Source organism: Microtus ochrogaster, linkage group LG9, assembly GCF_000317375.1.
Source record: "Microtus ochrogaster isolate Prairie Vole_2 linkage group LG9, MicOch1.0, whole genome shotgun sequence".
NCBI classification, from domain to species: domain Eukaryota; kingdom Metazoa; phylum Chordata; class Mammalia; order Rodentia; family Cricetidae; genus Microtus; species Microtus ochrogaster.
The window spans coordinates 26,720,409-26,732,134 of record NC_022034.1 but is presented as its reverse complement, the minus strand read 5'-3'; the positions used below and the strand labels follow the sequence as shown (position 1 = coordinate 26,732,134).

At 42.1% G+C, this 11,726-nt stretch overlaps 1 protein-coding gene across 2 annotated transcripts in view; it reads right to left on the bottom strand.

Annotated features, from left to right (window-relative positions):
• The window catches only part of Wasf1 (WAS protein family member 1), a 48,236-nt gene that overhangs the window by 12,727 nt on the left and 23,783 nt on the right, over positions 1–11,726 (bottom strand). For both annotated transcript variants that reach the window (XM_005363559.3, XM_005363560.3), the window contains exon 2: positions 2,668–2,828. In XM_005363559.3, the coding sequence (XP_005363616.1) occupies positions 2,668–2,800 (133 nt within the window). In that variant the 5' untranslated portion in view covers positions 2,801–2,828. The remainder of the gene's footprint in view (positions 1–2,667; positions 2,829–11,726) is intronic.

Genomic DNA, 11,726 nt, shown 5'->3' with positions numbered 1-11,726 from the left:
GTTTTAAGGAAAGACGACACAGGCACCAACAGTAACCCGGCACAAGTAAGGTTCTGCAGCATTGGTTTAAGAGCCTAGAAGTGAGAAAGGCGGCTAACTGGGGGGTGGGACAGTGCTCAAGGTGTCCCCAGACAGCGTCCCGCAGGTGAGAGAAGCATCACCAATGGGATAGAGATGCAAATGTTAGGGACACAGAGATGTGACTCACTACTTCATCTCTGAAAGCCATCAGTTTAAAAGCAGGAACTTCATAGATTACACGCCTGAAATTATAAGCAGGTTTTTGGATGTTATGCTGGCCAGTTTCATGCTAGCTTGACGCAAGGCAGTCATTTGGAAAGAGGGAGCCTCAAAACGCCTCCCCACACACACACACCAGATTGGCTGTGGGACATTTTCTTGACTGATGATCAACAGGGGAGGGCCACACTCTGGGTGGTACCACCTGTGGGCTTGGTGGTCCTGGGTGCTCTAAGAACGTGGGCTCAGCAAGCAAAGAGAGCAATTTTTCTAGGGGCTCTGCATCGACTCCTGCCTCCAGCTTCCTGCCTTGAGTGGTGGATAAAGTGTGATGCTATCTGGTAGAGTTGTGGGTTGCAACGAACCCTTTCTTCCCCAAAGTTGCTTATGACTACGGTGTTTTACCGGAGCAACAGAAAACCTAACTACAACAGACACATTCACATTTTCCTGGAGAAAGGATCCGTAGCTTTTCAACATTAAAGAGTCCATGACACTCTCCCCGAGAAGCTTAAATGCCGTAACACTGGTTGATAGCAACCCATCCATTCTCTAAATTCCTCACATCTCGTATCTACGTCCCTTCTGCTCCTAAGAGGTGACAGATCTGATGTGAAGCTGATGTGTCTCTGCAATGTCATCATCTAGGAAACTAAGCACAAACTTGGACTCTGCCCCCAGTCAGTCTTCAGTCACTGATGTCAAGTCACTTCAACTCTCCCCACAAACACAGGGTTTTTGCCTCTAGTCTTTTCCTTCTCAAAATATTCCATTCTTTAACGACCCATTTCAATCCTTACTTTGATTAGGAGGCCGTCTTAAATCATAACCCACCTATGATTGCTTTTTAAAGACAGTTCCTGCAATCTACAGTTCATTTTAACGTTAATTATATGCCTGGTCCTTCTACTCAGAATGGTTCCTATACATATTTGAGATTCTTCAACTAAATGAGATGTTATTTTGGGACAACAGCCACAAATCTTTAACATTAAACGGAGCATTCAACTTCATCTTCCAATGTCTGTCTACTTATTTTGTCTTACAAATCCAGCCTACCCAGTCCCTCTCCTACTTTCTAGCCTATTATCTACCTAGAGTCTGTGGTTTAGACAGATGGCTCCCTGGAGGTTTACTACTGAAGGTCTGCATTGGCAGTGAGATGGTGGGACACTACAAAGTGGAGACGGGCACAAGGTGATTAAGTCATGGAGCCATCTTTCAGAAGGCTGAATTAGTTCTGAGAGAGCAGGGTAAGATAAATACCCCATGTTAGTGACCTCTTCTTCAGCCAGCTGGTACGTTCCGTTTCTCCATCATATTTGGACACAACCAAGTGGACCCTCACCAGGGGCTGAGCACAAGGCTGCTCAAACTTAACTTTCAACTTTAAAAGGTATGACCTAAATAGATCTTTCTTTATAGGTATCCAGATTCAAGTATTTTGTTATAGCAACAGGAAAAGAAATAATACACTCTGTTAACTTATGTACATGTACATGTGAGAGCAAAATCTAGACTTCATTAGCTCATCTCAGCAGTACGGACAGACTGTTTATACTGAAGCACAGGAAGGAGAGCAAGACACCTCTTAGGTGATTAGAACGCCAACGGCTAGGAGACAGCAAAACAGAGAACAAGTGAATTTAAAATTTTCATTAATTATCTATTACAAAGCATAATTATTTTCTAATAGGAAAATATACACTGTTTATTGGAATAGAGATGTACTTTCATTGAGAAGCCAGGGGATGTCCCTAAACCACGTGGAACACTGTAATTTAGGGTCATTGCTGTGTTCACAAGCAGTTTTTGCGATATCAGTGGTGTAAAATGGAAAAATCAGAATTGTCAAGAGCTATTTTAGTTGCTTTTTGTATGTTTGTCTGCCAACCAGAAGCCGAGTTCTCTCACGGTTTTCACATCATGGCATGTTTAGACTCTTGGTCCCACATTCTGACGTCCCTAACACAAAACTCACAATACTGGCCTAATCCTATCGCCGGTGACAGCCTTACCTTGCTCTCTATACCTCTGATAATACGAAAATATTTTCTTATGTTAGCAAAATATATTTTAAAAGAGATTCTAAAGTCCCAAAACATAAACAGCTGAACGCCCCAGAAATAGGAAACAGAAGCAACAACCAAGCAAAGTCCGACCCTGGCTCTATCTTCCGCCCATCAAATCACATTTTCACATCACTTTCAATAATTCTAATCACCATGTGACATATTGTTTTGAGAGATTCTGTTAATAGGAAGAAGAATTACCATTAAAACTCTTGACTTTACACGGTGACTAAATTCTCACAGTAACGTTAGGATCTTTATATGAAACATCCTTCCTACCCAAGTACATTTCTTTAACATGGTAAGTCCAAAGCAAATTCTGGTCTGCAGTTTTGAAGTTGATATAAATACTTACTTAGGCTACTCAGTTGTCTAATTATATTTGCCAGGGAAATGTTGGTTACACATTCCAGTTCATTCTTAATGCCCCTGGGCAGCGCTGTATGGCACAAGTGCCTAGGATCAATGTTTCTTTTCACCAGTGGCATCTTGAGATCAACCGCTGTACCAGCTCACCTGTGAAACACAGAAAGAGAAATTGGTATTATTCAGCTGCAAGCGACACAGAGCGACACATTTAAGAATGAAGTTAGGCACTGTATGAAGACAACGTAATAGGTCACCTGACCTGAAGACACCAAACTCATCTGTTAACTATTTCTCTGTAATTATTAGAACAAACACACACAGAGACAGCATCCTTTTAAATCCTCAGATCAATGCCCGTCCCACAGGAATTCATACTGTTGTTATTTACCATCTGTACTATGTAAATGGTATAAGGTCTTTGCTAAGGAAGTCTAAAAAAAGCTGAGAACGGAGCACCAAGTTTATATTTCTACATACTGCAGCTGTGCTCAACAGCTCACCACCTGAAATCTCATCAAACCTAAAGTTCTGCTTCTTTGAATCACAGTCTGTCCTCACTTGGCTGACTCCTATGTGGTGCATAAATGTAGCATGTAAGGGCTAGTCAAACATCGCGTCTCCTGATACCGTGGTTCATATTTCACTGACCAGAGAATATTAACTATGAATGTATAAAACTCGAGCATCATTATGCAGTCTAGGTTACAAATCAGTCACTATGAGATACATCGTGATCAGTGTGAGCAACCGAAGCCAGTTTGTTGCGCTGTGAACACTGTTCACTCATGGACAGCAAAGCTTTTAACTATGATGCCTTCTTGCCTGCCATCTTAAACGCACAAAAAGTTTTATAAAACGGTGGCGGAAAAGGGGAACTGACAAAGACAGGGGAGCAGCAAACAACACGAAAGAAGATAATGCTGAAAACGCAATTCAAATATAATCTAAATGGCATAAAAGAACAAATGGCCGACTTGAAATGCCACTACTGCCACTGCCTGAGAGAAGAACTTAGCAAAGGTCAATTTATGGTCACAAATGAGAAATGTCCCTGTGACAAAGGGGAGTATGTTCTGCAGAGAGCAGACTCCCGGAGAAGAATTTCACATTAAGGGAGGTCTCAGTGCTGTGGCACTGAGGGAAAGGATCATCCACGGGAGGCTGATTCAAATGCAGCAGAGAGAAGCTGAGCGTTTGCCAAGGCGCAGAGAAAGACGCTCACTCTGCTAACTGTGCTTTTGTGAGCTGCACAAGGCTCACACTGTTCAAAACACTTGCACGTTCTTTAGCAGGAAATCTTTAGTGATTCTAATGGTTTAAGTTACACTTTACTTACATCCAGTCAATTTTACTTTGTAAAAAAAAATCCTTATACTTTTTAAACAGCAAAAGAGTTCTTAATGCTTTCTGGTTGTTTTTAATGTGTGGGTGATGTGTGTGTATGGACGCGGACGTGCACGTGTGGCTGGCAGAGAACTTGGAGTCTCTTCTCTCCTTCAACCAAGGGCTATGGATATCAAGTCCAGGTTTTCAGGGCAAAGCACTTTTACCTGCTGAGTCATCTTGCCTTCAAGATACTGCTTTGAAGAAAACAAAAACAAAAACCAGGGAACATTAAAACATCATAAAGAGTATAATTGTCCCTGGGATTAAGATCATTTCCTGTAGTCTCTGTTGTGTGTTATCTGTGTGTACGTGTAGGCCAGAGGTCAATACTGTCTTCCTTAATCACTCTCCACCTTGGTTTTGAGACAGGGTCTCTCCCTAAACCTAGAGCCTGAAGGCTCAAGGCCACCAGGTACTCTAGCCCCAGGGACTCCTGTCGGTGGCTCCCAGCTGGTGTGCCTGCTACACTAATGGTTTATGTAGATGATAGGGAGCTGAACATAGGTTCTTGTGCTCACCGAGAAAGAACTTTACAGACTGAGCATCTCTCCAGCCCCATTTTTTTAAACGTGTGTGTGTGTGTGTGTGTGTGTGTGTGTGTGCGCGTGTGCACACATGACTCAGTCCCCAACTCTCCTCCTCGGTCCCTCCTCACTGTATTCCCGACACTCTATCCACCCCCTGAGTGTGTGTGGGCGCGCGCATGCGCGCGCGTGCACACATGACTCAGCCCCCACCTCTCCTCCTCGGTCCCTCCTCACTGTATTCCCGACACTCTATCCACCCCCTGACAGCCCTGTCTTCATAGGCTCCTCTGACTAGGGTGCCTTTCCTCTCTCACCCTCACAGCACCTTTGAAATCTCACTGAACTCCCCAGGAAGTAACCACCTACTTCTGATGTCTCAACTTTGACCCATATTTACATTTCACAGAATTCTATGAAGTATATGCTATTTATTAGATAGGGTTACATATTAAGACTTAAATGGAAAATTTGAGCGAACCAAAATCTTGCCTTATCCAACTTGTATTCCTACTATCTAAACAGGTGATGATCGGATGATCAATATATGATGGGAAGAAAAAGCAAAGTCACGGCACGTTAAGTGCAGAAACAATAAACTCCTTGGGTCACTGAGAAGGCAGACAAGCACATGGACCTTCCTACAGCAATTACCATTTAAAGAGCTGAGGGTTTTATGTGCATAGGAAAGGGATATATTGAGGAAAATGTCCCACAGCTGCACCAGGGATCAATGTTTGCTTGTTTGGGCAGCGATAAAGCAGGGATGTGACTCATTTTTCAGGCACCTATAGACTCCAAATCAGAGGCTGAGGGACCACAAACACATACCTTCTGATGGAAGATGCAGGAAGGGTTATGAAGTAGTTTCCAACGTTACTGTGATAATACAAGGGAAATGGCGTTCAGTGTGTCTACAACAGTGTCCTTGTATACAGCGAAGAAGCCTTGTCCCTTCCCTTTACTGCACTTTTCACGCCATACATTCTTCATTTCCCTGTCTAAACTGCACTGACCATCTATCTAATTCAGCTATCTGAATCGTAGCGATAAAAATGTAAATAAAGGCTATGAAAATGTCAGATTCCTAGTTTTAGAAATCCCTGCAACACTTTCAACATAGCACCTGTCAGATTAAAAAGAATAAAAATTATATTCATTAAAACATTAATTACCAAGCAAATATGAGATCAAATTTATTTGTTTTTAATATACTGCAAAAGATATTTTATTTAAAAGCAATACAAAATTACATAGAATGACTACAACGTCTTTTAACAATGTTTGACTTGACTCTGAAGGGGATCTTTTATCTATCAAGAAAGTCAAAATACATTGTGCAATAACATAAAACAATTCATTTCTGAAATTGTTACACTATTCCCCTACATCACAGGTAAACACACTACCATAGCAACCCCTATTTTCTCACTATTATATAACCCACACGGTTCTAAAGATAATTAGTCTATTGGAGACATAAAAACCTAAAACAAACCTCAGGTTTTTCAGATATATCTCCAATGTTCTTGGCAAATAAATTATCAACTACTGATGCAAACTTAATGATATGACACCTAAATTAACCAATTCTTAAAAATCTTAACTTCTTAAAATTTCAAGATAGAAATTTTAGCTAAAATCTAAGCAATGTTTTTAATTAGAAAAACACACCTTTTATGGACATGTTTCTAAACCTTGTTGCAGGCTGTAATTTAAAATTTTAATTTAGCCGCAATAATGCTGAAGATAACAGGTTTACTAAAGTAGTAGATCAAAGAAAGCACAACTACAGAAACCCAACCTCAGCAAAATGTCTGACAGCATTCAAAACTAAAGCTGCACTCTGGTGACTACATTACTAACTTTCTAAGTTCTTTTAAGTCTGATTTCTGTTGACTTTTAATGAGGCACACCTATGTATAAAAGCATGAAGCAATATATAAGCATGGAAATATACAAAGATGAGATAACACAATGATGGTGAAACTTTAGGGAAAAAAACCCACAAAAACAAGCTATACAAACTCAGAATTCAAAAAAACTAGCTTATAGAGAAGCCAGCCACAGGCCCAGCTGGGCAGCTGGGTGCCTGAAGATGGACGCTGTAACTTAAAACCTTCCTTTTAAATTTGAACAGAAAAGGGGAAATGGTGTGGGAAGTCCTTCTGATTATGTGTTGCTTTTATTGGTTATTGGCTTAGCAGAATAAGGCAAGGTGGGAATTTAAAAAAGATAGAGGAGGAGAAAGTAGGTGGAGTCAAGGAGAAGCCATGTAGCCACCTTAGGAGACAGACGCCAGACAGAACCTTACTGGTAGGCCACAAACACATGGCAATACACAGATTAAAAGATATGAGTTAATTTAAGATATAAGAGCTAGCCAATAAGAAACATGAGCTAATAGGTCAAGCAGTGTTGTAATAATTAGTTTCTGTGTAATTATTTCGGGTTTGGGTGGCCGGGAACAGCTGAGCAGCCTCCGCCAACAGGTGTCACTACAGTGAACAGGTACATAGTAGAGAAATGGTAGCTAAGAAGGAGCAGAGCGGTTTGAGTCCAGTGGAGAAAGCAGAACTGAAGACACAATGTTGGAGAGGAACTGGCTGATAGGTGCTGTCACCTGGGACTCATGTGATGTCGTCTGGATCTGTGGCCCTACCACAGACCAGGTCTGTGTTGATATCCATGGCCCGTGATACTTCTGAAGGCTATGCAGATGCCCATGGCCACGGTGATGTCTAAGGGGCATGCTGCTGCTAGGGCCACACTGATCTGAGTGGCCTGAGCTGCTACCTGAGGCCATGCTGACATTAAAGCCAAAGCTGCAGCCAAGGGCCATGTGTGGATCTGTAGCTTTACTGGAACCTGGGTCTGTGTTGAGGTCTGTGGGCCATGTTATTACCAGCTGACCCATCCTCTGGGGAGAGCTGGCCCTGACCCTTGCCTGAGGGGTGGTTCCAGCAGAGGCCCAACTGACCAACTCAACTGGCACCCAGGCCCACATCCTGGGTTTGAGTTGGCACACCCCAACACCTACCTCATCTATGAGCTGCTGGATCCCGTGAAGGGAACAGTTCTGTGGGACCATAGCCACAGGATCTCCAGGACTCAGGGCAGCAACAGGATACCCAAGAGGAGTTTTGATGAGGGTCCAGTATTTATGGTGTACCAAAAGTCACAGGCCTTGAATCAGACCAACAACTTTGCAAGCAGAGCTGTTTGGAGCAAAGGGTATGTAGCAGGTCATACAGCAGCTCCCAAGGCCATTAGGACAAACGAATACGTGAGAGAGAGGTGGAAAAGACAGAGGAGCTAAGTGTTTTGTTTTGTTTAATTTTCTTTTTTGGGGGGAGGCTACAAGAGTGGAGGGCAGACATGGAAGGACTGGGAAAATAAGTAGGATTGGGGTGCATGGTGTCAAATTCCCAAAGAATCAATTAAAAAATTATTTTAAAATAGCCTATAAAATTGTTGTGCACCGTTTTATTCTTTGGGATTTTTAAGGGGCCCACCACCCAGTTCCCAAATAAATCACACAGAGGCTTATTTTTAGTTATGAATGCCCGGCCTTAGCATGGCTTGTTTCTTGTCAGTGTTTCTTTAAATTATCCTGATACATTTTCCCTCTGGGTGTTTATCTTTCTTCCTTCTGTACCTCTTACTTTCCTTCTTACTCTGTGGCTGCGTGGGTGTCTGGGTGGCTGTCCCCTGACATCCTCCTCTTCTTGCTCTCTTGCTCCTCCTCTTCCTCCTATTTATCCTCTCTGCCTGCCAGCCCCACCCATCCTTGCTCCTGCCTCGCTATTGGCCATTTAGTTCTTTATTAGATCATCAGGGTTTTTAGGCAGGTAAAGAATCACAGCGGCTTCGCAGCGTTAAACAAACGCAGCATAAACAAAAGTCACACACCTTAAAATGACATTCCCCAACATAAAATTATTTAAAATGCTGAAAAGAGCACAATGCAAAAATATCACCGCTTAATGACTACAAAATAATTAGAACCAACAACTATTTTTTAGTTTTAATGCAAAAGGTCATGCATATACCCATATATTTAAAGAGCCCCCAGCTGGTGACAGTATTTGGGAGGCCACAGGACATTAGAACAGGCCCTGCTGGCAGAGGTGGGTCTATAGTCTGCCTGATCCTGGTCCTCTCTGTTCTTAGTCCTCCACCACGTATTTCTGCAGCCACAGAACTGCTGTCGTCCCTGCCCCACCAGACAAAAACAACCTCCTGTAGGTTACTTCTGTAAATACTTTGCTAGAGCAATGAGAAAGTACCCAACCCGTCCTGCTAACCCAATTACACGCGGAGCATAAGGATCACCAGCATTTTACTATGGCATCAGCCGTCAGCGACTAAGTTCTAGGACTCCATCAGTGATCATGTCAGTCAAACAGGCAATGACCATTTCAGGTGTTTCTTAGTTAAAAAAAAAATATCATTGTAAACAGACTTAATTTGCTTTATTTTTCTCTGAGCCATCTCCCCACCTGAGAAAACCTGGAGATTAGAATGGACTTAATTATATGCAATAAAATAATTAAATAATTTGCTAAATGAAATAAAGAAAAAGCAAATAAAACAAGCTACACAGCAGTCATAACACTGACAGTCTCAACCAATTCAAGAGAGCTGAAAGAGGCAGTGCAGACAAGCAGCAATTAGATCACCAGATCCAACTTTATTGATTCCATGTTACTCTTCAAGAAAACATGTATTTCTTAGGTTAATAAACCAGTACCGAAACTTTACAAGTCTATATTATTACAGAAATGTTATTTTCAGTAGCTTAAGAGATGTTACTTAGAAACTTGAAATGTCTGCACCACCTGAGAAACAAGATCAAGCACTCTATACTAAAAAGTAGCATCTTGAGGCATTTGAGATACTGCAGCCCCTGCACTAAAAAGGGTAAGGCAGGTAGGACCATGGTGAGTTCAAGGCCAGCCTGAGGGACAACAAGAGTTCTCTCAGAGATGAGCCTTGTCAGGATTTACCTGAGTAAATTTATTTATTTATTATGGCACCAACACATGGCTCAACAACTCACAGTTTATTGAACACCAATGACTCGGGGCAAGAAAAACACAGGCTCTCTTTGGATAGATAGGATCTAGTATCTAGCTATGTAAGATCTATTTCTTTCTTTCTTTTTGATACCTTGAGACAGGGTTTCTTTGTGTAACAGTCTTAGCTATTCTGGAGCTATTTCTTGTAGACCAAGCTGGTCTCGAACTCACAGAGATCTGCCTGTCTCGGCCTCATGAGTGCTGGGATTACAGGTGTGTGCGATTGCTCTCTGGCTGATCTAATTTTTTAAAAAAGATTTGTTTATTATGTATATAGAGTTCTGCCTGCAGGCCAGAAGAGGGCACCAGATCTCATTACAGACATTTGTGATTCACTGCGTGGGTGCTGGGAATTGAACTCAGGACCTCTGGAAGAGCAGCCAGTACTCTTAACCTGGGAGCCATCTCATCTGCCCCAGGGTAGAAAATTGCATGGTGTATTATCACCTTTTAAAGAGCAAAGACGTCTTTCAGACTTCTGATACTAACATTTTATGTTACTTAGATATATGCAAATATATCTTTGTAACTCCTTATACAACATGAAAAGGAGGAAACTACAAAGCCAAGAAATTCTAAATAATATTGCTTAGTATGAAGAGATTCTTGAGCTCTTAAAGCACTGCCTGCTAGAAGAACTGTGTACTAACTGCTTCAAAAATACGCTGTACTTTGTTGATGATGTATGATCACAGCCATTTCTCTGAAGAAATTCGATTTATACAACACCCAGTTGATGCTAGTCTTACAGTGTGAAAATGTTAACATAGGAAGCTTGCCTCTATCCTAGCATCATCAAACTGAAAGGTTCCAGTTAGACCATATTCCACCAAAGTACGTTACCATAATCATAAAACACACTACAGTCACGTGACATGCAGCCTTCTAAAAGGTTCAGAATACGCTTTTACAACTCCTGTTAAAGTAAACACTCAAAACAATAAATAAAATAGAAACCCTTGAGCATCTACGAAGATATCCTGGGTGAGAACCATTCTAGGCCAAGCTAAGTGTATGTGCTCAAAGAGGTGAGCTGCGCCCCTGGAGATGAGGAGGGGCTGGGAGCACAGTCAGCTTCTCTGAGCTCTTCTCACCACGCTCCAGGTGTTAATAGTCAGATGACTCATACAGTGTGCGCTTTACAAAGACATTCTCACAATTCTTTATTCGGAGAATAAGTCAAATTTTACTGAAGAAACATAATTATTCTTTTTCCCAAGCCAAATGGAAAAACATGTAACTCTAAAAGCAGCAGAGTGTGCCCTCGAGATCACAGAGTACAGACTGCCCACAGACTCCTGGCACGTGACTTCTGCCTGGACATGAGAAATTTACACTTGATCCAAACAGTTTGTCACCTTCAGGCCAGATCTCCTCTTGCTTTTGAGATATATTTCTAGATATTGGCTGTCTGTCTTTTCTTTCAAGTCTCTACGAAGAAAACTCAATATCATGAGCCCTATTTTCCTCCAGAAAAAAACAAAAAGTTTGGTCTTTTGTTAACAGCTCTGTCAAACAACAGCCAAAGCAGAAATGCCGTGTCCGATTTATACAAACTCTCCACCAGCTACCTTTCTAGAACTGGTGGCATTAAAGCTGGCGCAGCCCTTACAACTTTTCCACAGCTAGGGCTGGAGAGGCGCTCAGTGGGTAAAGGCGCCTGCTGTGTAAGTCTGAGGACCTGAGTTCCAATCTCCAGAATCCACACAGAGCTGGTGCCTCTGCACCCTGTGCTCCTCTGAGTGAGACAGGAGCAGAGGCAGGGAGTCCCCACAAGCTGCCGGTCCGCCAGCGGACTACACACCAAGGCCCTGTGGAGGTGAGAACTGACACCTGAGGTCCTCAGACCTACATGCGTACTCAAAGGGCACACATCAAAACTTTGTTTTTAGCTGACAATCTTCCATTTTCTACAAATTTATATTCCCACCTCCCTCACAAACACTGGGAACACATTTTGATCTCTGCTTTATAGGTTGTAATTTAACTTTCCTCTAGTGTGGAACAAATTTACGACTTTCAAATACTTTCGCAAAAATTAACACTGAAAGATG